The sequence below is a fragment of the Meleagris gallopavo genome, chromosome 23 (assembly GCF_000146605.3).
Source record: "Meleagris gallopavo isolate NT-WF06-2002-E0010 breed Aviagen turkey brand Nicholas breeding stock chromosome 23, Turkey_5.1, whole genome shotgun sequence".
Classification (NCBI taxonomy): domain Eukaryota; kingdom Metazoa; phylum Chordata; class Aves; order Galliformes; family Phasianidae; genus Meleagris; species Meleagris gallopavo.
This window is the reverse complement of record NC_015033.2, coordinates 3,831,574-3,858,360: the sequence shown is the minus strand read 5'-3', so window position 1 is coordinate 3,858,360 and position 26,787 is coordinate 3,831,574. Positions and strand designations below refer to the sequence as shown.

The following is a 26,787-nucleotide window of genomic DNA, read 5'->3' as shown; positions in this document are numbered from 1 at the left end:
GCTGGGAAAGATACAGTGCAGCAGGCAGTGGATACATCCACTTCATGTGTTCATCACATCATTTTTTCTGCACTAAAGTGTTCCCTGGGACCTGTTATTTAATGTTTGTTCTATTTGGTCTCAGATGTGACTTGGAGACCCTTGTTTGAATTGGAACTCTTCAGAATTGAGATGCAGAAAATCCAAGATGTACTGATTTAACTCAGCACTGAGGAATCATAAAACCAGTATTAATGATTTTCCTTTAACTTCAACAGGAAGTTTTCTCTAAACAGTAACTATTTCTGCTGCAATGGACAAAGGACTTCACTTCATGTTCTGTGTGGTTACAACTGTGCTGCTCCTGAGAGAATCGAGCCAGACAGGTGAGAATATTTGGCCAAAAATGCTAGCTGCATACAAGTCTGGTTTTGTTCTTCGCAGTTGGTTAATTCTTGTTAACAGTAGCGCTAGATTAGGACACTGTCTTAAAATTTGCTTGAGATTTGGTTATGAAGACGCTGCCAGGACCTACCTTAGGGCCAGCAGAAGGAGCCTGCCAGTGACTTGTGCACAGCAGTCAGCTGGTTGGATCGCACTGCATCCCCAGTGCGAGGAGCTGGGCAGCTTGCTTTTGCAGCTGAAACCAATGCTGTTGTTTCAATCTTACTGTGGCTTTTTGGTGTTCTTTGTCTCAGTCCACACTAAGGAGTAGCTTGGCCTTGCAGCATTACTGGGAAACAAAAATTGGGTCCTCAACTGGTTCTCCTGCCCCTCTCACCTGCCTGTCCCCTTCCTGACCAGAGCTGGTGGTAGCAGCAGGTTGCTTCAGGTTACATGTGCATCAGTCTTTAGCTTTAGTGACAGTGGTCAGTTTCTCTGATACTCTTATCCTGAGTGTCCCAGTGTACTCCAAAACTGTCATCCATCTAACCTCTTGGTTCAGCTATCCCTCATGGTCACAAGCTGCATAAAGGGAAATGTGGACAGAGAGTAACCTAGGCAGAGGGGGGGACAGGGTAGAAAAGTGGGGGTGAGGAAGGCCAGTCCTGGTTTATCTGTGCTAAATGCTTTTTGTTTTTGCTGCGGTTGCTGATTTTTGCATCCACGGTAGTTTCCTGCAGCAGCAAACCTTTGGGAGCAAGAGTGGAGGGATGAGACCCTTTGTGGTATGTTTTTGTAAATTCTCACGATGAGGACTTGGCTTCTGAGAAGTGTCACTGTGATGAACTCAGAGTTTGGGCTGCAACTCGATTACTTATGGTCCTTTCAGGAGTTCCTACAATGGGGCTTTGAACAGCTGCATCCAGTGCCACTGTGGGGGAGCTGAAGCCCTTGGTACAGACTGTTTTCTTCCAAAAAACCCTAGCAGGTCTTCAAAAAAGGAGCCTCAAATAGCTTTCACTGGCTCTAATGAGTTTCTGAAGAGAGACAAGAGAACTCCTTTGTGAAGATTTCCAGCTCCCATGGAGAACTGTGGAGGACAGGGAAAAAGCAAGTTTTGTTTTAACAATACTGTAGAGTTCAGCACAAGAAAATGCAAATCCAAAGAATGAATAATACATAACGAATGAATACGTTGTTATATTTAATGAGAAACTCACAGCTTTTGCTTGGAAGAGTAAAAGCACTCTAATTTCTTTGTTTTATCTGTTTGTTTGTTTGTTTGTTTTGTTTGTTTGGTTGGTTTTTTATGGTTTTTTTTTTTTGGCTTTTGCACTGTGAATTCTTTGATTCCAGGGAGCAATAATGTTTTACGCTCTAGAAAAAAGAAACAATCCTGGGTAGTTAATATGCTATACATCTACACAACTATGTTTTTCATTCTGCACCTCAATTGTTACAGTTTATATCTCTTGCAGATTTGGGGAGTTGAGGTGTTCTGGGTGTTATGATAAAGGAAGCTGTGGATCAAATAATTCAACAGATTTTGTTAAGAGCTGCACATTGGAGCAAAGCGTAGAGCCAAAAGCTTAATTAATCTCATTAATAATACTTCTACAAGTGGCTTTTCAACTGGTCAGGAAGGGCGATTCTGCAAAATCTGTTTTTCAATGTGTAAGTGATAATAATAAAGCTAGAATTAGAAACTTTCGCAGCCTGAATCTATGTGTGTATTTCTGCCTCTGTTTGCTTGACATTAATACTGTGTTGTGAATAAGGAAACAAACTTACAAATTACTACAAGTCAGCTGTACTGTGAACTTCTGAGTCCAAGGATGATCATTCTGTTTATGTAAGTGAAATGAGTTTATGAAAGTTCACTTTTAAGGAACTGTAAACATAAACCCTGCAAGGAATTGATTTTGTTGTTATTTTTTCAGGAGCGATGAGGAATGATGATGCAATGATTAAGGTATGTTTAAGTTCATTGGTGCAGGGCTACCAATAAAGTCATATGTTCAAAAGCTCTTGGATATTAAATCCAGAAATAGATGAGTTCACAGCCTGCAATGTGTTTAATTTGTGAAGACAGCTTTAGTAGCAAAAAAGTGAACTGTTCTGAAGTATTAGTGACCAGAAAGCATCTTCAGCTATATGACTGTAAGGTTGGACGATGCATTTTGAATTTGATGTTCCATGTGAAAGAGAATTCATGTTTCCACTTCATCTCAGGTTTCCTGCTGTTTTGTCTCCAGGAATTGCTCTCTAATGAGGCCTTAATTGGCTGCTAGCTGTTTTGTCAGCAGCATAAATTGATCTCTCTTCGGAAGACTGTATGCACTGTGTACCTGAAGAATTGACAGTATTTAACATGATTTTTATTTGTATGTTGACTACATGCCATAAAGTGAAATGTTTTTGATTGATTAATTTCTGTCATGGAACACACACACATTATAATGTAAACCCTCGGTAAGTGGGGAAATCCTATTATTTTTCCTTTATTTTCTTATTTGTAGGCCAATGACTTGAGGGGACCAGAAGAGAACCTTCCAGCTTTGACAGTCACAACAATCTTGGTAAGGCAGTAACAAAGCACTGTAGCTGGGCGATAGCTGGAGTTAATTCAGTGTCAGTCACACTGCAGATTGTGGTGGCATGTAATTGTATTTCCCTGTTTATGCAGGAAGATCCTTATGTCATGGTGAGAAGTGCAGAACTGGAGGGATACTGCATTGATTTGCTGAAAGCACTTGCTTCAATGCTTCACTTCAGCTATAAGGTGAAGGTGGTGGGAGATGGGAAGTATGGAGCCATCTCTTCCAATGGGAACTGGACAGGGATGATTGGAGAGATTCTGAGACAGGTAACTTCCATTTTATATTTGAGAAACTGCGGCATTAACAAGGAAAGGAGCCCAGGAGCTGTGCTTACATGGCCATTGGCCATGTAGGGATCTGTCCACTCAGCCTGGGAAGCATTCTGTTTTAGTGATAAAAGACTTCAGGCAGTTGGATGATGGGTTATATTTTAACTTCTTCTTACAGGAAGCAGACATAGCAGTGGCTCCCTTGACAGTCACGTCAGCAAGGGAAGAGGTAATCTCCTTCACTACGCCATTCCTGCAGACTGGGATTGGAATCTTGCTTCGAAAGGACACCATCTCTCAGGAGATGTCTTTCTTCCACTTCCTGGCTCCTTTCAGTAAGGAGACCTGGACTGGCCTCCTATTTGCTTATGTGCTGACGTGTGTCTGCCTCTTCCTTGTTGCCAGGTATAAATGTGTTTTACAAGTTTTGCTCGAGTCGACTGCTTTCCTAGCTATGGAGAGATTTTTATTTTTAAGAAAGTAGCAGGGTGCATTTTGCTTTGGGAAAATTTCTGAACAAATCTAGAACCAGAGCTAATTAAGCTTAATGGCAGATTAAGAGTAGGAACTCCCAATGAAAATCACCATATCTCTTGATGTGGATTATCCACTGTTGTCAAAAGGACTGTGTGTTTGTGTTTCAGCTTCTTTGTTCTCACTTTTTTTCAAAGTTGTTTTTTACTCTGACCGTTTCCTTGGCACAGTCCTTCCTCCCAGAGTGTTTTCATGCACTCAATCCTGCACTAACTTTTGTGGGTGAAATTCTTTCCCCTCCCTCCTTTTCCCAGGACATTCAACTTTCTCCTCCTCTCTTCATGAGGCTGCACTAAAGCTCTCTGCATTTGCAATTTTGAACAAAAGTTCTGTTACTGCTTTTCTTGTTTTATGCACAGTCCTGAGCCTTCGTTGTTGCAAAATACTTGAGGTATTGAGTAGGAGCATTTTTGTCTACTAGATAAACTGGGCTACAAGTAAAGGAGGACCTCCGATGGAAAGATAGGGCATTTCCAGGCTGTCTGCACTGCTGCACATCGTGCTGCAGGATTGCTTTTTCCTTTAGTGTCTGGTGTCATCCTCTTATTTCCTCATAGGCTGAGCCCTTGTGAATGGAATGAGCCAAAGAATGAAGAGAATCACTTCACCTTTTTAAACAGCCTCTGGTTTGGAGCAGGAGCGCTCACGTTGCAAGGTGGGCTGGGAGGAGCTGATTGCACATCCAGCTGTCTGTAACAATACTGTGCTGTACTGTATGGTTGGGGTGCGGAGGGAGGGGGTGATAAATAGGGACACTTGGCAGTGCTGAAGCAGAGATGTCTTGATTAGGGACTTATGCAGGTGGCTGGCTTCATGTGAGCACTGCGTGTTTTCTGCTGTAACTCTTGCTCCAGGACTAACCAGTGCACTTATGTTTTGTCGAGTGGAGTCTTTTTTTTTTTTTTTTGGCCAGTAGTTTTGCTTCAGCTCTGCATAGCATGCAGCATTGATACTATTCAAACCAGCCACTGAGGGCTTTTTAGGCCCGTGTGTTTCTAAAATAGCTGCAAAGCAGCTTTCGCAGTTTGGATTTATTTAAAAAGTCTTGTGCTGGCTTTGGCTCAGGCTGTCTCTCACCACCCGAACTTTCTGTCGGCTCCATTGGTCTCGCAGGTGTCACCCCTCGGCCCAAGGCGTTTTCTGTGCGGGTCATCGCTGCCATCTGGTGGCTCTTCACCATAGCTTTGCTGGCTGCTTACATCGCCAACTTCACCGCGCTGTTGAGCTCTGGCAGCGAGCAGCTCCCGATCCAGACTTTTGAAGATCTTGTGAAGCAAAGGAAGCTTGAGTTTGGGACACTGGATGGCTCCTCCACTTTCTACTTCTTTAAGGTGCGGAAAATTGAATTGTGCACATACATGCCTGCCTTAGAACTGCTGAAGTGCAGTCAAGCTGTCTGCACATTGGGTCTCACACCATTTTCTTCAGTGTAGACTCTGTCAGTTCTCTTGTGCTTTAATGTGATTGGTGTTTGTGGTTTTCTTATCTCTTCTTTCACCTTTTCTCTGAGAGAGAAGCATGCAGAAGACTGTGTTTTAATAGTGCATCCTCTCTTAAGACAGTGGTACTAGTCTTCAGGGGTTATTCTTGCGTACCTTGAACATAAAGTGCTAGAAAGATGATAATGTTAATTACAGAGGGCTGAAAGGTAAATAGTTTAAGTACTCTTATTCTCTAAATATTTTCACAGTCACTGCACATAGAAACAAATATTTTTCTAGATAATTGTTTCACACGTCACTTTATTGCAGAACTCCAAGAATCCCATCCATCAGATGATCTATGAATATATGGACAAGAGACGAGACCACGTTTTGGTCAAAACCTACCAGGAAGCAGTTCAGCGTGTGATGGAATCCAATTATGCCTTCATTGGTGAATCAATCTCTCAAGACCTTGCAGCCGCCAGGCACTGCAATTTGATCAGAGCCCCTGAAGTTATTGGAGCCAGAGGATTTGGCATTGCCACTGCCCAGGGTTAGTCACTGTCTATGACTTCTGTGCCACTTCTCCACTTGGATTTTATGGGTTTGAAATAGCTTGTTAGAGCAAAGAGCCTGGAACAGCTAAATCCTGAAACTCAGAGACATTTTTCTATGTGTTAAGGCTAACAATCCATTATCAACAAATTGTTAACGCTGCTATCCAATATTTTTATTCAGTAAATGAATTATCACTAGTGCTCGCTCTTACATTGAATAATAGATTTTAAAAATTCCCACTGCCAATGATATCAGTTGTTTTTTTTTCTTGTTTTTTTCCTCCTGCTCTGTGGTACCAAGAATGCAGAAGAACTCTTAATCAAATTTGTTCTCTTGTAAGCATGACTGATAGTATTTTTCAAAGACTTCACACTGTCATTCTGTTAGTGGATAGGATAGGAATGGTTGTTATCTAGTTATCTAAGAAAGCACTCAGATTATTTTGCTGCACTCTGCAGAAAGACCATTTGAAAGTTGGGAAGCAGCACCCAGCTAACCCTGCTTTGTCATGTAGTAGCAGGTTGATTAAAAATGTTAGTGTCTGTGATCTCTCTTACTTGCTTTTCTCTCTCATTCTGCTGCCAGCATCGCCCTGGACTAAGAAGCTATCAGTTGCTGTCCTCAAGCTGCGTGAATCGGGTGATCTGGACTATTTGCGTAACAAGTGGTGGGAGTCCAGCTGCCTTCACAAACGTAGAGACAGATGGAGCCCCCTGCAGCCCCAAGCTCTGGGTGGGCTCTTTCTTACTCTTGCAATTGGCCTTGCATTAGGAGTGATTGCAGCTATGGTGGAGCTGTCAAATAAGAGCAGACATGCTGCTGGACATGTCAAGGTGGGTGACTGTCATCTCCTCTGTCGTCTTCTTGGGCTCCCTTCTGTTTGGTGTGGGCATTAGTGCTCCACTGGGCAGAATGCTGACTTTCTTACCATGGCAATCTTGTTTGTCTGAGGAAAGAAATGTAATGGGGAAAATACGTGCTATGTATTTACTCTTCAAAATCTTTCTATGTTGTTGCTCGGGCTATTTCACAGTTATGTAGCCTAAGCAATATAAACATTTTAAAAAGCTTAAAATATTAAATAGAAACATTTACTGTAATGCAGACAGACTGCATTCCAATACTCCAGTGTGTACAGAGGACAGTAAATCATCAATAACAAGTTTATTCTCAAGTATGGCTATTCTCAAGTCATTTGACAAGCAGGAAAACATGTAAATAAAACTGCACTAGAATTTGAATGTGTATTTTGGTGTTCTTGTTCTCCCATCCACTGAAAGTCTAGTGAACATTTAAAAGCTGGATTCTACAATACAGAGAAACTTATCCCCCTTTTTTTTTCCCCTCTTCTTTTCCAGAAATCTTGTTGCTCCATTTTCACGGAAGAAATGTGCACTCGTCTACGTATAAAAGAAAATACAAGACAAACCCAGGAGACTTCAGGGAGGGCTAATGCTTAAAAAAAATTCTTAAGGAATGGGCATATATTGTGGTTCTACCATATATATGTCATAGGAGCTACATCACTGTAGAAAGATATTTCTGCAAGATTAGAGTGTTAGTTTCCTAATTACAAACACACAGTACTTCTGGATTGATGGTGGAGCTGGTTATAGAAGAAAACCAAGCAGCTTGGAAGAATTTAAATTGATAAGAGGGAGAGTGCAACTGCTAAAATTGAGGGAGGTTAAGATGGGTGATCACATCTATATTTAATTTAGAAGTTTACTATGTAAGTGCATAAATGCCTGCAGAAGTGAGTGACTTGGGAGAGGTTAATATGAAGCCTCTGCATACTAATCATAGATTGAGGTGCAATCTTGAAAATTAAAGCTTTTATCTGACTCTTCTAATCAAGAATAACTGCTTCTTAAGATTTTAATTATAAATAGACTGTACTTTTGCCTCCTTGTAGGCAAATGATAGTGATCACTGTGAATGTCATTTCTGAATCAGAAAGGACATTACTGATGCACCCATCCCAGTAATGCAGGATTTAACTGTATTCTACACAAAGGCCTAAACTCTGAGAAAGGGAAGCCTTACAGTTAAGGAACTAGATTTAAGAAATGTCTGTTTTTCATCAGAAGATGTTTCCTTGTTTAGCTAGAGGACAGTTTGTCCTAGTTAACTTGACTAGGAACTATTTAGGAATAAGATTCATACTTAAAATCCAAGAGCAGTAGAACATGAACACTGGCAAACAAAATCAATTAAAGTACAAATTCAGCAGGCAAGGGTGAGTGAGTAATGGGCATTTTTTGTTATTTTCTTGCTGTCAAAGTAAATCTTTGAAGTTCATGGGGAACGGTTACTTTGGTTACATATTAAATAGTTTTCTAATTAAGCTGTTTTTCATTTCAGAGGTGGAATGGCTGACGCATGCACATACTGTTTTGCAAATTCGAGGTTAAATAACTGCATTTATGTACTGCACATCTGACGGAGCAGGGCACAAATTCAGTTACTTAGAAGTGGTTTTAACTGCACTGCATGAACAGAGAGACTAATTCCTCTCTGTTCCAGCATTAAATAACTGAAGGAAACAAATTAACATGTCTGTGACAGGGATAGAGCTGGTTGTTCCTGAATCAAGTGTTACAGATTCACTTTGAATGCAATGTAGACTTAAACTTCTGATTACTGCTAAGTAATTTAGTATGGATGCAGCTTGCCTCTCCCCCCCTCAGATTGTTAGTAACAGTGGAAGTAGTAGGATTTAAGAGTTCTTTAACTGTTGGTAGTGCTGTTCAGTTATCTGCTGTGTGCTCTCACCTCATGACAGTTCTGTTTTAAATGCAGCTGAAATAAAGCTCGTTAGCTTAGGAGGCAGATCAGTCCCTCAACCAAATTAACTGCAAAGAGCATGAGACTGTGTAGGTAAGTTTAAAAGCTGACATGGAAAAATACAATGTCAGGTTCACTTAGCACTTTAAAAACTATTTGGTATGTGCCATGTCATTGCTGGCAGAGTAGGCAGAGATGTATAAAAAAAGGTTTCATTGACATTTAAATATATTTCTATATGAATGTCTCACAGAACAAAAAAATAAAGTCTTTTCATCACAAATACTGCATCATTAAAATAAACACTTACTAAAATAAACAATGAGTGATATACATATATATATTTGAGTGTGTATACTATAGAGTGAATCATATTGTTGCTTTTTAAGTCACAAAAGCACAATATAAATATGGAATTTCCTGTGACCTCTTTTCCCTGTTGTAATAAAAATACATTCTTTACAGTTAAAGTAAAACTAGTGCAAGTCCATTCTGCTGCTCCTGTTCACCCAGTTGACCAGATCTGTATCATTTACATGGCACTTCATACTTGAAAATGACACTGAATATTTTCCCTCCAAGGCGATCCGCAAGCCAGGAGTTTTTGATAACTGCAAGCTTGAGGCTCTCACACTTCAAAGCTGCGTAGTAATTGGTGTGGATGGCACGACCCATGCCTTCAATGATAACCAAGTCTGTCTTCCGTTCTCTGACCAGCACAGCCAGACCTTTATCCAGGCGGCTGAAATGAGAGGTATGGTTAGAAATAGTCATCCTTATATGTGCTATAGCTGAAAAAGCAGATGTTCTAAGGGTCTTGTCAGTTATAGAAAACGTGGAATTACTGATGCCAATAACCAGTAACACCTTAATCAAAACAAACGGGATCAAAATACAGTTTTAAAAGCTTCAAAAAATGTGTGCAGAATTGGGATTTCTGAGAAAACACAGGTTAAGTTCTGTGCCCAAGGGAGAAACGTAGTTAAAAACAGTTAACATGAAATGCTTCTTACAGTCAAGTGGATTACTAACAACATGTAATTGCTGAACACCAAAATGATAAGCAAGCTGTAGAGCATCGAGTAAGGCTTCATCAATGTTACAAGTCTGTAATGCAGACCAACTCAATCATTTTTGTGAAGGGTGGCTAAGGTACTTCAGAACACATACATACACAAAGTCTCAGGTCATCCTTCATTTGACAGAGACAAATGACAAACTTGCCATTATACCTGAGATCTAGACAAGGAGAACTTGAACCCGTCTGAACCAACAGCAGCTTCTCTTCCTTCAGTGCAGATCTTTAATTGAAAATAGGAACAAACAAAAAGTTACAGTCATGTAAATATGGTAATGAACCAGAAAGAATATCTACGTACTCTTTGCAAAGGCTTCTTTTCCTGCTAGGAAATCACCCAGAAACACACTTCCACGAGCAGCAGGTTATCCAGTCAGCTACCTGTCCTCTACAGGAAACAGGCTGGATATGGCATATTTCCTCAATTTTTTTTTTAACAAATAAAATACAATATTTTAGTAGTTTGAGTCCTTATCAGGGATGATACTGACAAGAAACTGATATGAACACTATTAAGTATAGTTAAGAACTGCTTTCTAAATTTGTTGTAATTGAAGTGAGTCATCCTTTGTACCTTACTTCTAGTTGCAGATTTCAGACAGTAATAAACACAAATAAGGAACTCCATATATAATGAGAACTTGCTTCTTCCTTCTGTGCTTTTCAAGATACATAATGAAGACTGTTATATGCTTACTGAATAACTGGATCCATTGCTGCTATCCGTTCAGCAACAATCAGGGATTCGCTGTAGGTGACATCATTTAGAGCAGGGCCAGAGTTACAAGCCAATATAACCTGAGGCAAAGATGTCAAAATAGTTTACTGATTAACACAGTCCATGTATGGTGTTCAAGCTGTCTGTTTGTTTGAAGGCTGCCTTTCTCTGGCTTATAGGAAGAACAGAATCAAGAAAAGAGAAAGCCTGAAGGCCTGGTCCTTCTTTTCTCCTCGAACTAGCCAACTACTCCAGGTGTTCTGACACTACAGATCCTCGATTAGAAAGCTTAGCTCTGACCTAACCCCCACTCTGCTTTGCAGTATACTTAGTTAAACCTCAGACTTCCAGGAATTTAGGGACAAGCTCACCGTCTCAAATTAGATCACTCCCACTTTAGGTGCTATGAGCTAGTCTCATTAAGTGCACTGCTAGAAGGTATTTAACAAACCTTTCACCAGTTACAAAAGCTCCGTTATATATTGCCTGTACAATGAAAAACCACTTACCTCTGTTCCTCTAGAAAGAAGCTCTCTAACAAAAGGAAAGACGCCTAAAATTATGTCTATTCCACTGTTATCTGCGAAAATTAAGGCACATTTATGAGGGGGACCTTCCTGCAAGAGAAAACCAATGCATTTAGGATTGAGTTCACAGTTCATTTCACAGACTAGTTTGTATTATTTAGAAACACTGATTTTAAGACCCAAGATTTTATACCCCTATATTTATCTAGATCTATTTGATGAGCATCAAAACTTTACCTATCCTTATTTTAAGTGAAATCAGTTTCTCTAACACTGTCTTTGCACAATTAATTAAAAGTGTTTATAGCTACTTCACTTGAGAGCACTTTTTCAAACTCCATTAATTAAACCTACAACAGCCAATTAAAAGACAAGTCTGACTCCAGCAACTGTGAACATGAGCTTCCTTCAGAGGTGTGGTTAGGCTTTGAATCACATTTTGTTATGCCATGCAGCTGGAGAATACCATTCTCTAGAATACAAGCAGCAGCATGGACAGCTGCCTATGTGGTTTTTAGGGTAAACCTACCTTTGTGGCTGTTATAAGCTAGCATGCTGTAGGGTAAACCGGATTCCCTTCTGCCAGGAAAGGGAGGATGGACTGCTGGGGGCAGTGACATCCTAAAATAAAAAGACATTTCCTATTCTCCATTAACCCTTAATTTGTCCTAAATCTGAACTTATGAAGTGCAGTTCACTCCAGGTCATACCAGCAGAACTTCTACAGTGAATAAAGTGTAATTTTTAAGAACAATTTGTCAGGATGCTGCTTTAAGTTCCTTAATTAGCAGTGTCGTAGAGGAGTAACTGACACTTTTGTTTTAAGATGTAATATGTAATGATTTGTAGCAAATTCTGTCCATCATTTCCAAACCTGATGAAATAGCAGTGGACATCCCACAGAGGAAAAAAAAACACAACAAAACACGTTGCTAACTGATTACTTTCAGAAAGCTCCTACATTATTGTCATTTTTAGCTTGGCTATTCAGATGAAGGAACAATCCAAACATTACATTCGGATTCAATTTTTCAAAATTACAGGTCTAGTTAAATAGAAATAAGTGCCCTAATAAAGGAGGGACACTATGGTTATGTTGGAAGAGCTTTGAAAGCAACTGGATTCCAAATGCTGCAGTTCCTGAAGAAAGTAAGCCGAGAAGCTTGGTAAGTGATAAAGTGTCCAATTGTTTTATTTCTGTATGGTATAACTGCTGGAATTACTGGTACTGCACTAACAGAATTTGCTGTCTGAACAGGGCTATGTTAAATGTTAGAACCAAGCTTAATAAGGTTGTTTCATGAGTAATGTAATCAGTTACTCAGTGGTTAGTGGTAATTCTGGACTCATACCTTCAGCCGCTCTAGCCACTGACTGTAGGAATCTTCTAACCAGGGACGTTCTGTGTCACAGACAAAATTGTATTAGCATTACTTTTAGGCAAAGAGTAAATCTGTACATTATGCAAAGCAGGAGGTGTCTCTTTAAAGATATGGAATATTTGAACTCAGATTCTGAATGTTAAGGAGTTCCTGAACTCTTAATTATTGGAAGTTCAACTACAGTGGCCTTGGAATAGAATTCTTCTGATAGCAATAGTCATATGAGCTAGCTCTCATAAATGGCTTATTCTGAGATGGATGGTGCTGCTGTACCTTGGGGCACTTGCTAAGGCAGGATTGGAACCATTACAAGAAACAACAAGGGCTATTCAGGATATTCTGAGTACTGGAGCAGCTAGGACTTCCATACAAGAAGAGAGGCTTTTGGGTTCCACTTCGTTTGGAACACAAAAAGCAACATTCCACTGAGACTGTATTTCAGATAAACTGGTGAGTACTAGTGAGTCCTTGCCACAAGCAGAACTGCCATATTAAATACCATCACACTCTTCTTTACTCTCTTATTAACACAATATCCAGATCTAACCAACACTACAAATCTCCCCCCTATACCTTGCAGTTTTGACTTGGCTTCTTCAAATCCAAATTGTGGCTCACATTCCAGAACACTGTATCAGAAGAGAAATAAAGGGTACACAGTTAAGCAACTTCAGCTCACTTAATTTGAATACTTATATAGCAGGCGGTCAGCAATTTTATTGCAGTGATTATAATTGGGAGTATGGACAGGTCCAATGATTGAAAAATAGATCCACCCTTAAAAACAAAAGGCTTGTATGTACATTAAATTAGAGAATTAAATTAGATAATTAAATCAGAGATTAGCAAGCACTATTCTATGGGGAAAAAAAAACAACAAACCTCTGGATCTGCAGATGACCATAAATATAGTAACGATCTAAATATCATAGCCATAAAACAACACTTTACAAAGTTAAATCTGGGGACTGGTCTACAACATTTTGAGTTGTATTTGGGCGTAGGCAGGAAAAAAAAAAGTAATTAACTAAATACAGGTTTCAAAAGCCATTTCTATTGGCTGCATGTATAGCAAAGTAGCTTCTAACTGAGCTGGTGATGAGGATGTACATAATGAGGCTAGATTCTAAGCTGTCAGTTAAAATATTACTCCACGTGGGCAGTGCTTGCCAGTCAAGCCTCATAAAGGATAAAGTGCCTTAAGTTTAGTACAGAGTGATGTTTAACTCTTAGCTTCTTCCTCGAAGAGAGGGAGAGCTACACTGACACAAGTGGCAACTAGACTAATTGCTATGGCTGGGGTCAGTTCAAATTTCTGCAGTTGTGGACAGGGTCAGAATTAACACAAATCCAAGCAGCCTCGAATCACCTTGTTTTGAACTGACTTGCATTTTTTTTGTTATTTACTCATGAGGGGAAAACTCCTCAAAGATGCAGACAGGGAAAGGAAGTGTGAGTGTTCGCTGCAAAACAGTGCCCACCTCCCCTCCTCTATGTTATCAACCCCACAGAAAGAGGTAAAGTCTAGAAGTACAAAAACAAAGATATTTCAAAACTGACAGCATTTACATCCCTTTCTGAGTTTATGGCTGCTGACAGGATATAAGGAAAGAGAGCTCTCAAAATGGCAGTAGAAATGTATGCTGATGCAAAACAACTGGGATTTAGTTATTTTAAGCGACCACCAACCTAGCTTACAGCCCACTGAATATATAGTTTGATATCAGGGCAACTGTGGGTTACAGAGAGCACATTTTCTACTGTAGGAACATAATATCAGCTTAAACATAACACATACTCAAAAGCAGAGCTAGTAACAGTGCTACAAACAAAGCAGCCAGACTGCAATATTAAGTGCTCTGTCGTTTAATTCAAACATTCAGTGATAGGTCTGCCAGATTTTAAGGGTGGAAACAAACTTTGCTGCACCACAATAATGCTTGCAAATAAACAACCAACATACGATTAAGGTTAAATACAAACTACAATTAGATCGGTGCATTTCATTTACTTATTTCTAAAACAAAAACAAAAAACCAACAGTTGGATATTCTATATCTTAAAAGTGTGCTTTTAAAATATTTAACACCTACTCTGAGACTGCTTTTGCTCCCCAGTCAAAGACATTCCCCGCAAGAAGTCCTTTCACCAGAGCAAACTGCCTCTCCTCCCAGCCTAATGAATCCAAAGATTCGATTACGCTTTGAAAACATTTTAAGGCTATGCCATTTTCTTTCTGCTTTACCTGTAAGAAAGACATGAAACATCGCATTTACGGACAAAAAATTCTTACCCATCATTGGCTGTCTCAGTCCCAAGACCGCGTTCAAGCATTCTCCTCTACGCTCATGGCCTCTAATGGACCAACAAGTTACTGTTATCAGCATGCTTAGTACCAACAAGAAAAAAGTTTCCTGGGATTCTAGTAAACAGCTTTATTAGTGCTAGCATGTGTTCTGTAGTCTAAGAGTTACTTGTCTTAGTACATGAGAGGTATGGTGGTCTTGGGCAGATGGGGGAATGGGAGAATGGACACAGAAAAGAGAGACTTAAGTAGCAACATCAAAACCAGGTAACCTGTGTGAGAAGGCTTACCACTAATAGTTCTGCAAAAGATGGGAAAGCGTGGGTTGTTTTAATTTTGCATAAGTTCATCATCCTAGATGCTTAAGGACTCTTGACCCCTCTTCTATCTCCAATGAGCTCAAATGTTACATAGCTAGTTCTTTTTTTATAAAAAAAGGTACTGAGTGCCATCTTTACATGAAGATGTTTTGTTGGCACTATCTTATCTGAATTATAAAAAGGAAAAAAAAGAAAAAAGCAATCAATAACTGTTTGTCCTGAGAGCAGCAACAACTAACCAGTTAAACTGTTGATCTCTTCTATGTAAGCCATTACTTATACAAAGTATTTGAGTACAGAACAGTGTCTTGATCTCACACTGTCTGCCCTGTAAAGCAAGAACAGCTTACCTTCGAATAAGGATCCGGAAAATTGAACTCGTTTAAACAGTGTTCCCTTGTATCCAAAAGACTTCTAACTGTTAAGGTGCCATATGCACTTTAAAAACGAGAGGGGAAAACAGATCAACTACTTCAAACAGGAAAAAAAAAAAAGTAATTTTCTCCTGTTTCCTCCATTAATAGGATGAATTCCAGCCAGTTATAGCATGTAAGACAAACACCTCAGTTAGAAGTCTTCACATGCCACACGTGCTAAATACTGCCAGTAAGTGGTAAATGTATTAAATGGATTATTTAAATACAGAGAGAGAAAATGTTCAAAGTAAAGATGCCAGGTACCATTTTTAGTAACTTGAAGACCTTTAGTTATTTTTGTGCTGAGATAGATAGAATTTTTCTGTTAAATTCTAATATGGAGGATCCCAACGTTTTGTTAGAAGACCTGACACATCAGCTTGTTACTGCCTTCAGCCTACTTAGCTTTAAGCTTGCTCTGCTTAAGAACAAAAGCTTTTATGTAGCGTTCAGTTAATTTATAGTTGGCTTTTAATTTGCTCTGCTCAGCAGAGGCGGCCAGATTACAAAATCAGGGAAACAAAGACACTTACAAAGGCTGCTGTCTGAGTGTCTGGAGTTTGTTCCAGTACTTCTGTCGGAACTTTTCGGCTCTCTCAGGTGCATCAACAGAATCTGGCTGACTGGCTGCAGCACGCTTTGCCACCTGGTAGAGAAATGAGGCACTGGAGTTACCATTTGAATTCTTCCTTTGTGCAACTGACCTGAAGCTCAGGATGAAAAGCAATCCCTCCATCTGCTCTATTTTTCTGCTCCTGCACACTCACTTGTCCCTCCCACACAGTACACTCCAGCTTTCCACTAACCCAACCACCAAAGAGTAACTTTAAACATCTCTTTCCTTCCTAAACATTTAAAGTTGGTTTTTATTGTTATTACTGCTTTTTGGTTTTTGAACACTGTGCTTTCAGAGGTGACGCCACAATTCCACCTACTTACAGAAGGGTAAAAACAAACAAGAAAAAAGGACAAGAATGAGGGAGATGAAGCAGTCCAATCAACACTCCATGTTCCTTCTTTCTTTGTGACAGTAAGGTCAGGTCAATGTGTTCTCCTGGTGTTTTTCTCAGCCCCCAGCTCAACACATACTTGTGAAGTTTCTGATTTATATTTTCAACTAAGAGACAGGGAAGAGGTACTTATTTGCAATAGGTTTGACATACAGGTGTATTTTGTTGATTAAACACGTTGGTCCACATGAAGTATGTGGGCCACTTGTAGGTACAACTCCTCTGATATTTACCCCATCCAGTGCCTCCTCAAAACAAGTAAGCCAGTATTTTCTGGCCATGGCATCATCTGTGAGGTCAACAGTGTCTGGAATATAGGTTGATGGGTCCTTCAGCAGTGGCAGGTTAACCAGCGGTCTCTCCAACCTATCCATTTCAAACATGTCAAACTAGGTGAAAAACAAAACATTTATTAGGACTTACTCAGAAATTGATTCACTAGAAATTAAACAAGCACAAGGCCTACAGAAGCTCATTCTCAGACAACTCAGAATTGCAGACAAGTGCACATTAGTATATGCAGCCATTAACAAGACATTCTATTGAATCTGTGAGATCCAAAATTCTGAAGTACAGTATTTCAACTATAGCAAAGCCAAGCTACTTCAAAGAAAGGGCAGCAGCAGCAGTAGGCTGTCTCCCTCCTTTAGTGATGCTGAGCAAGACAAAGTAGCAGCCACAGTCTTTTAAGAAATATCTTGTCAAACCATCACACATGACATAAGACACCATGTCAGCTACTTCTGGTAAGCAGCACGGTCCCAGGGGCAAGAAGCAACTAGGTTTTAAATAGGTTTTAAAATAGTAAGTGCCACCACTCAGTTCTAGGAAAGGCAACCACATACTGTTCCACTCCGGGTCCTCTGCATGGGGTAGACATCAGGTGATGTGCTCATAAGACCAGAACTCCCAGCATAATTCTCTCCCCAGCTATATTGATTTGGATCTAGAAGAGAGAAAGAGAGAGACACATAATCTGAAAATAAAACTGAAAATACTCACATGAATGAGTCTAGAGTCAGCATCTCTACAGAGAAGCTGTTCCACTGCAAAAGCCATTTCTCTTTGTCTTTAAAAATAAATATATTTTTTCCCCTCTAAGTCCCAATAGGTATGTTTTCACTACTTGCTGAATTATCTAACCCTAAAGAACTTCAAATGAGACACAAGATTACAATTCAAAAAACATTTTTTTCTTAACTACTTTCTTTTCCTAATCATTAATCATTGAAGGCATCCTGCTCTTTAAGCACTATAGATGGCTAAAGCTTCTATTATTAGAGAGGTTTTTGTTGTTGTTGTTGTTTTTTTTATGCCCATCATTAACAAAATAGATTGCAAAACTCTCAGAGCACAATGTAAGCTTCACATGAGTACTAAAGTTACTTCTAGATTCTTTTCTAGAGAGTTTATGGAAGTTGAGACGTACACCATATGTCCAACATAATAACATCTTTCACACCTAAGCAGCTAGGAGCTAAGTTCCTTGCTGTTATCTATGGAGTGGGTACCAAATGGCTTCCACATCCACTGTTCTGAGATATACTTGATATTTACTAAAACTGAGTACCACTAACAACCTGTGATTTGTTCCACTCCATGAATGTGCCGAATGGCATGTAGTACAAGAAAAGAGAAAACAAGAAAATACAAATGGCAGAATTCAACCAAAGCATCCTACACCCAAAGAATGCTGGAAAGAATTGTCTCATTCTTTATAAACATTTATGAGGCTTGTCACTCTCAAATGAACACAGTTTTGAGATGCTGTTCTTCTTCAGTGCGTTAACTGAATTCAAAAGCTGGCCTCTTTAAGAGGAAGAAAGTTCTCAAACTCAATTTCCCTGATTTGATTTAGAGGTATGACTGCAGAAATGCAGAGAAGAGAAGAGCCAAATCCTGCTGGATTCTCAGAGGCAAGCAGGAAAACAGTGAGAAATTATCACGCCCTTGCCAAAATATATAAAAGCAAAGCCCAGCATCTGTGTTTATTAGTGCCAAATGTGTTTATCTAGGCAACAACTTACATGCAGCCTCTTAAGAGAAACTTGGACATTACACTGACATTTCAGAACACAGCATATACAGAACATAGCAATGCTGTACTTACTGTCTTGTTCAGCTCCTTTTAAAAATGCCCCAATGGCTCCCAGGTAGCCTTCATGTCTCAGGAACAATGCCTGAACCTCTCCCTGCCACAATATGAAACATTGCAATTGGATGGTCCCTGATGGCTAACATGTACTTCTTTGTCACTAGATTTACACTTAAATTTAATAGAAACAACTAGAAGATGATAATATTCATTCGCACTACACTCTAACACATTCAGTAATTTTAATGGTGCACCAAAAAAATGGTGTTTCTGAAAGACAGCTTCAGGAGGAACTGCTAACATACATCATTCCACAATTCTAAGACAGCTGGAAAAAAAAATACATGCAGAAGTGGTGTGTATTCTAAGCCTGCACAACCACAGAAGCAGAGGGAAGCTAGTGCTTCACTAGAAAAGACTGCTGCATTATTCCATGAGTACTCAACTCCTCTTGCTTGAACAGGCTGAAAATGTAAGACCATCTGATTTCCAGGTCATCACCACAAATGTGTCACTGTGCATCCACCACACCCAAGCCATGGTTTATTCTATTTCATATTGAACATGCAACAGCATACAGACACCCTGGATATTATCACAGACAAGCATTTTCCCCATGAATTTAATCAAGTTTAAGTGTTAACAAGAACGGTAGGGAGAACAGGATCATCCCCCACTTAACACCCTTAGTTTTCTTATGGTGAGACACTGTCCCCTCTGAAGGAAAATAAGCTCTGTCTACAGCAGGTCATGTAGGAAAAGTTAACACTGGGCTTAGCTGTAGTGAGGAAATACATAATTCACAGTGAGATTTTGTATAGATAAAACTGTGCTTACAAGAATCTACAGCTGTAGTTTTCTTGAAACTCAACCAAGTTCTTACCCTAACTTGCAGAAAGACTGCAAGGTTGAAACAAGGGGAAATACAAGCATTATATAGGAGTCTCTTGCCTGAAGCACTGAGGAAAAAAAAAAAGTGTCATCAATTCTGTAATACTTCAATATGCATTGTGATGGTGAAGGAACTCATCTACCTGTAACAAGCAGTGTGTGCACTTTGGGATTAGACCATTTTTCCACTGAAATATCTTTAGCGTTTGCCACAGCTTCAAAAGCTGCAAAGAATTACAGCTTGCTTCTTTTTTAAAAATAAATTTAAAATAATAATAATAATAAAATAAATATATATATATATATATATATCAACCAAAAATTACTGATACTAGTTGCTAACTATCTCAGCAGAGCAATCCAACATTGCATAGCCTGGGGGTGAAAAGAAATAGATGAAGTCAGCAAGAGGAATTGAATAATAATGGTAGCTATCCAAACAAATAGTAAGAGCTCAGTCCTTGGCAGCTACAAGACACACTGTCCAACAACCACCAAACAAATAAATAAATAGAGAGAGATAGAGGCCAGACAGAACTCCCAGGAAATTCACATTTATTTTACCCTCCCACAACAAGGCCCTGCCTTACCTACCTAACACCAGTCCTTACTTAATGTGTGACTGCACTTAGCAAAGTTTCCCAGTCACCTAGAAAAGATACCTAGGCACATGAATTTGCAATTAGGAAAAATTCTGTTTCCATTACCTTTGAGAAGAAGTTGATACTGAAGGTTATTGTGCGCATGGTGACAGGGTGACCCCGAATAAAGAATCCTCCAAAATATATTTTATCTAAGTTATGGAGCTTGGCATAGAGGCAGGCAAGCTGACCAATGTCATTGCTGATCATATGGAGTAAACTTTTTGCCATATCTTCTTTGGAAAACTCTTAAAGGAAGGAAACAGTGAGCCAAATTAGTACAGCTGAAGAATGCTCAAAATGTTTTTACACACACACACACACACATATATATATATATTTTTTGAAGCAGAGACCCTACAGCCAGGTGAAAAGGACCAATCTGAAGATATAAAGAAAACACTAAGCCTCCATAAAATACTGCCTGAAAGAAACCTGCTTGAAAGGCCAAGAGCAAATGGCATTAACTCAACTTCATGTCTTTAGGAAACATGGATCATCTCTCCGTCTAGATACGTGATGCACTGCAAGTATTTTATTATGACACTATAAAGAAAGCTACAAATTTCTGCCATACATCTTTTTCTGGACAAACAGAGCCAATTATATTTCCTATGTGCATGAATTTACATTGGGCAAACTTAAGAAAGATATTTTTTTGTTTGCCTAGACTTCCAGAATCCAATTGAAAATCCAAACACCTGCTTGCAAGGCAGTACCACTTAATACACTTATTCAATAAAATACTGTAGGCAAAATATGGAGGCGAGATCATGAAAAGGACATGAAAAGGTGGTTATTTTTCAGCTCTACTTGTTTGGAGAACATGACAAGCATCAGACACCCAAGGGCCAGATGGTTGCATTTCTTCTCATTAGTTTCAAGGAACTCTAAACAACTGGAGCAATGCAGGCAGCAGTGCACATTCCCTCTCAGCCCACATGCATGACATCAGAGAAGGGATATGGCAACATTTCTTTTCGCTGACAAAACTGGCAACTATTTTTCTTTCCTTTTAAACGTCCAGAGGAAGTCTGTACAAGTAGCAAATCCAATCTGACAGGCAATATAGGATATTATTTGTATGCAAATCTTCAGTAGATATTTCTATGCTAATACCTTTATCTGCAGTAGTAGATTTCCCAAAGCTGCTAGCTATCAGGTTCCCACTTAGCCCCAGGGTCTGGCAGGCGCCTCCATACACATCTTTCACCAGCATGTCTACGTTTGTGTGCTGTCCCTTGGAAGCAAGTTGCAGCAATTCATCAAATTTCTGAGGATGAGAAGCAGAGTTACTGCAGGTATTCAAGACAGCCAGAGATCCTTGCCCACACAGCAAGAGTTCTGAAGCATTCTTATTGACAGAAAAAAATATGGGCTTTGGCTTGGAAACAACCCTGCCAGTAAAAGATGCATCACTTCTATCTAGAGTCCAATTCTTATCACTGATCTTAAGTGGAGAGCCTTTAATGATGAAATGCACAACTATCCTCTTAAATGATCTGCAGAGGGGTTTGGATCAGAAGATCGACCTCAGTCATTCTGTGACTCTCATCTGCAAATATTTTGTTGCATGTTTCCTGAGAACTAAAGGTTGAGTGCAAGATGAATCACGTTGTCTACCCTGCAGTAATCTGGAGAACTGAAAGCTCTCTGGCAAAATGATGTCATCCAGAACTAGTTCAGCATTAAGTAAAGCACAATTTGCCAAGTTCTCTCCTACATGCAACCCCAGTGAATAAAGAATTAAAACTAGGTGGAAAAACAACTTTATCCAACACCACTGAAAGGATTTACAATATTTCAACAAGTAAATTACCAAAAAGTTATCCCAGTCTAGCACCTTTAATCTCCTCCAGATTAATGCATATGAAACAGAACCTTCACATATCTTGTCTTGGAATGAAGTCAGCAACACAGCAAGTAGAGTTAAGTCCTCTTGAGGCATACAAAAATATAAGATTAAAAAAATGAACAGACAATGTCTGCCTTTACAGATGCAGAAATGCATGAATGTCCCTGAAACTAAGCTTTAAAAAATAACAAAACAAAACTGCATCATCCCAATAGCTTGTATTATAATTTTGCTAATGCTAAATTCCCACTTCTACAAATACAATTAAAAAAAAAAAAAAAAAGAAAGACAGACTCTGTCATGTTCTAGGATTTCTTTTTGAAATGCATCAAACAAAATATTCTGAGTATGGGTCTTCCCTTTGACATTTTCTTATCTAGTGGATATGTAACTCTAGCTTTTTCTACACTGGTGACATTTAGTGACTCCTATTTAAGTCACACGCAACTCTGAGACAGGAAAAAACAGCATGATTTAAGAGCTGAGTTAGGCAGAGCAGTACTACATCAGGCCTTATTCTGGCAGATTACCAACCTCAGATTTAAGTGCTGAATGCCTGAAAGTAAAAAGAATAACAGAAGTACAATTCTCCTTCCCTACTCTCACACATTTTGCAATAATTAAGCACTCTGTTTTGCTTCTGTGGATGCTACTGCAGACTCAAATATAATCACTATTTTGCCACAGAGCATTTAATCACTTTTGTCCCTGCATTCTACTTGTATCCTTTTGCACGTAAAGCTTCACTTTATGCTTCAGAAGCATTAGAGGTATGAACATAAACCAAGCATTCAGCCTTTATCTAACAGTCTAGGACCACATGCTCCTCATGGAGGTCATTACAATTGTCCCAAGCACTGCAAAGCTGCCTCTTTTCTTCCTGTACAAAGACAGCAGTTCTTAAATAAAAGAATGCTCTGCAAGAGATACACATTTTTCCATATCTTCTACTATGCTGATACTGGGCTTCTAATTTCCCATACGAATACCACACTGAATCATTATGTCTCCTATTTAAAGAGTTTGGCATTCCACTACTTCAAGCTTTCTCTCAGCATTTTGTATATTCACACGCTCCTTAAAATTGAGCTTTTGATACCTTTGTTTTAGTGAGCAGTGCTCCAAGACCCCAGAAGGTTCCACCTCCAATTGAGCTCCCTCCTATCCATTCAAATTTGTCTTCTGATTCTACCTGTCAACAAAAGAGAACACATTTATCTAGAAAGCCCTATTTTACTGTTTATTAAGTTATGAGAGTACATGAACTTCATGAGAAGTGGAATTGGTGCAGGCAGAACAATTTCATTGCAGAAATACCAGGCAAAAAGTTTTCCAGAAGTACAGGTTCCACACTCCAACCCCAAAACCTCTGTATTTAATTATTGTGAGAATCCTAAATATGGATATTTAATTCCATAAGCAATGTACAAAAAATTGTTCTTATCTGACAGCCTTTGTCCTATCAGTTCATGTAGCAACTTCTCTAAATACCAAATTAAATCTGATTTGAAAAGATTACTACAGTAAGGAATGGAAAAGCATTTCTAACTCTGTAAGAAATTGAAAGTTTAAAAAAAAAAGTGATTTTCATTCTAAGTTTTGTATTACCAAGAAGAAACAGCTACAAATTTGAAATTTTACAGTTTCAGCTCATCTTCATCAATCCTACAAAAACCAAAACAAACAAAAAGACCCAACAGATTTTAGCAACCACTCACCTTCACTATTGAAACCCCAGAGCCAATATTCACCAGTAAGTATGGGAAAATGTTTGGGTGATTTGTCTGAAATCGGAACTCTGTGTCTGAATCCTTCTGGTATGCAAACACTTCATGGGGGATGTTCCTTAGCAGGAAGTTACAGCCTTTGATCAGACAGGTCATTACATCTTCTTTATCTACTCTGAAGTGAGGAAGGGAAAAGAACTTATAAATTTCACAGCCTTATCAATAAGCAAGCACTCCTTTAGAACATTAGTTTTTAAGACTTCACAAGTCTTTACATGCAGCAAAAGACCAGATCTTTTAAACCATGAAACCCAGATTTGCATATGCTCCACCATTCAACTTCAGTGCCAGAACACACAGAGCAAAGTGAGACTGTAGTTACACAGTCACTTTGATCTCACATTAATTGTTCCTCAGTAAAAAAACTCCTGCTCCTGTCTGTGTCTCCATTGCTGCTCCGGTGTTCACACAACCACATGTGTGCCCATGTGATAAAGCAGTCCAGGAGACCCATCTGGTAGTTAACACAACAAAACTACATTTCTAACACGGCCTAATAATCTATTGCTCTTCCAATGCTTTCTTAAGAAGGGAGAACGACTACCTAATCATTTCCACTCTCATTTCTGACAGATCACGATGACAGCAAGCAGCCTGCTGCTGGGGTCACTGAACACACACAGACACTTCACCAGAATAACAGGATCTGCAACAGTGAATCCCTGAGCTCAGATAAGGTGGATGTTATAGTTAGCCAAAAGTTACTTCTGCAAACTTCTGTATCTAATACGTTGTTACTGGTATGTGCTAAATTTCTTAAATGAAGTATCAAAAACCTTTACTAAAAACACAAAAGCAAAACACAATTAAACATCTCAACTAATACAGAATGCTTTATGTTTCTCAGGAAAGAAAAGTTGCTTGGGAACCAATCAATTCTGTTTCAATACGTTAGCAGCATTCTAACCATCAGAAAAAGAAAGTTATTTAAAAAAAGCAGTATAAAAGGAGATGAAGAGAGTACCTTAGAAACTGAGAAATACGCTGTGTGAGTGGTGCTCTGAAGTTTTATTCCAGTAGCATCAGCTAACGTTCTATACTGGTGTAAGTGAATGATACGATTATCTGTACTTACAGCAGCTTTTTTAGCATATGGCTTTTGATAAACATGTGTGAATGGTGAACCTTCAGTTTCCTGCAAGGCTCTGCTTCTGCATGAAGTATAGGCAGGATCTGTGCAATAAATTACTGCGTTGTTTCGATTATTTACCTTCTGGGCATGCTCAGAAAAATAGTAGAAGGTTTTGTAACTGTGACTTCAGAACTCAGGTAGCTATAGGTATTAGGTACATACAGAATAAAAAAAAAAGCTTGCCAGCAATATCTTGGCTTTTAATAATACAGCCTTCCTGTAGATAACATCTTTTGATTTTAAGTAATGACTCATAATTAAAATAAATACAACTCATCACAGTATCTGATCAAAGATTCCCAATTAAACTTGTTTGTAACAAACTTATTTCCTGCTTGCTGTAGCTCAAATATTGTACTTTATATACAGCTGGAGGTTTTGTGCAGTTGGATGATGACTGAAAGTTCAACAGCACGTCTGAAGCGTGCCACTGACAACTAGGGTAGCACCACTGAAATGCTGCTCGTTGGGAGGTGAAGAATGAAAAAAAAGATCACCTTAATACAGAGTAATTTAATTAAAAAAAAAAATCTATTGCAAACAAATCCTTTCAAGAAAAGCTGTGATAACAACATACTTCTTCCTTCACTGCCTTTCTCCTGAAGCTCCCTGGCTCTCCTACAGACCTCTGCCCTGCCAGTTAATGATACAATATTCTTTTGCAACTCCTGCTCTACTGGGTTCAGCCTGACCTGACCAAGATGCACACCTGTCCTCCAGCCTCCACTTCTCTATGCAGATGGCTTTTAAGGGTAGAATGGCAAAGTAGAAAGTTTGCCCTGCAGGGCAGTGAAGTATCACTTCAACGATACTGAACTCACTTTAAACAGTTTCACTTACTTCAACCCCAACTTCTTCTCAATAAGATCTTTAAATTTATAGGCACCACCACCTGTAGCTTTGATGACTTGAGTCTCTGTATTGACAAGATGGTCTTTGATGAAATCTAGACAAGTTTCGATATAATTGTTCTCAAACTTGATGAAGTGCAGGCGAGCTGTTATCTCCTCCTGAACTGATATTTCATACAAAGGTTCATTTTCTATGTCCTTTAAAAGAAAACAATTAAAAATATACAGTAAATTTTCTTCCATGAATGAAATAAAAACAAGTATGAAACAACAATTTACATGTTTTTCAGAAGTACCATACTGATAAAATAACTATTTCAAACACTAACTGTAGCAATCTAAGCACTGTCATGGTGAAAGCTAGAAACATAACGGAGGTTGCACACATATGGGCTATATATAATAATATTTTATTTAATTATATATATATATTGCAACCTCACAATCAGCATTTCAGTGAATAGAACACATTAATTTGTACTTGAGCTGTACTGAATTTGCAAAGCACAAGTAATGCCAAACTCATGTTAAAGGCTGTTTTCCTGTGAAATCTGGTAAAAGGTCATTAACAGGAACCACACTCTTATGAACTGTAGCACAAACGTTTAGGGACAGCTTCAAGTGTCAATACATACTAGAATGTGTATTTAAAATAGATACTGTGGTTGTCACAAATTCAGAACAAAGGCATTACAGAAAGTCAGAGTCTAACTGAGTAAATTGCAAATCATGTTTTGTATAGAAAGAAGCACTAGACAGCTTTCAAAGAAGACTTCTGCTGTACTATGAAAAGCCCAGTATCTTACTTCCAGTTCTGGTTCTACCTTTGTTATGAGTCAATCTCATACAATTCATTAATGATGCAGCCCTTACCTTTCCAGAATGATCAAAGGATCTCACTCTTGCCACTTTGTGCTGCACAGTTGAATAATAAGCCAACTTGGTTAATGAGCCACCTGGTAAAAGAGATGACAACTTATGATTAATGCCTCACCTTAGAGCAAACAATCTAACTTATATTTATGTACGCTTTACTTAAGAGTTTTTAGCTGAGTTCTCTTCTTCTAAAGCCAAATACAATTAAGCTAAGTGCATAATGTAGTGATCAAAGAACCCTTGTCTTAAAACCTGGCATAGTTAGTGGCAAATGCACTATATGGGAAGAACTCCAGGAAATCCACATACAGCAGCTGATGTATCTTGTTTCTGTTCATCTCTAGCCATCTCCACAAGTTCTTACTCAT

At 38.9% G+C, this 26,787-nt stretch overlaps 2 protein-coding genes across 4 annotated transcripts in view; one reads left to right on the top strand and one right to left on the bottom strand.

The window, feature by feature from the left end:
* LOC100550056 (probable glutamate receptor) overlaps positions 1-7,882 on the top strand; it is a 19,547-nt gene extending 11,665 nt beyond the window's left edge. For all 3 annotated transcript variants that reach the window (XM_019622524.2, XM_031556666.1, XM_003212211.4), the window contains 10 exons: positions 258-365; positions 2,304-2,335; positions 2,883-2,942; positions 3,050-3,229; positions 3,411-3,637; positions 4,324-4,421; positions 4,880-5,097; positions 5,518-5,743; positions 6,334-6,581; positions 7,107-7,882. In XM_019622524.2, coding sequence (XP_019478069.1) covers positions 293-365; positions 2,304-2,335; positions 2,883-2,942; positions 3,050-3,229; positions 3,411-3,637; positions 4,324-4,421; positions 4,880-5,097; positions 5,518-5,743; positions 6,334-6,581; positions 7,107-7,208 — 1,464 coding nt within the window. In that variant the 5' untranslated portion in view covers positions 258-292 and the 3' untranslated portion in view covers positions 7,209-7,882. The remainder of the gene's footprint in view (positions 1-257; positions 366-2,303; positions 2,336-2,882; positions 2,943-3,049; positions 3,230-3,410; positions 3,638-4,323; positions 4,422-4,879; positions 5,098-5,517; positions 5,744-6,333; positions 6,582-7,106) is intronic.
* On the bottom strand, positions 6,889-26,787 carry PANK4 (pantothenate kinase 4 (inactive)). Its single transcript, XM_010722865.3, has 19 exons — positions 26,784-26,787; positions 26,417-26,532; positions 25,533-25,741; positions 23,492-23,675; positions 22,873-22,965; positions 21,038-21,191; positions 19,985-20,166; positions 18,402-18,483; positions 17,137-17,237; positions 16,525-16,680; positions 15,815-15,927; positions 15,216-15,303; positions 14,334-14,485; positions 12,814-12,869; positions 12,211-12,260; positions 10,841-10,948; positions 10,311-10,411; positions 9,768-9,836; positions 6,889-9,277 (listed from the first exon to the last, which is right to left on the bottom strand). Exons 1-19 carry the CDS (start codon positions 26,785-26,787, stop codon positions 9,064-9,066), a joined length of 2,232 nt encoding a protein of 743 aa, XP_010721167.1. The 3' UTR covers positions 6,889-9,063.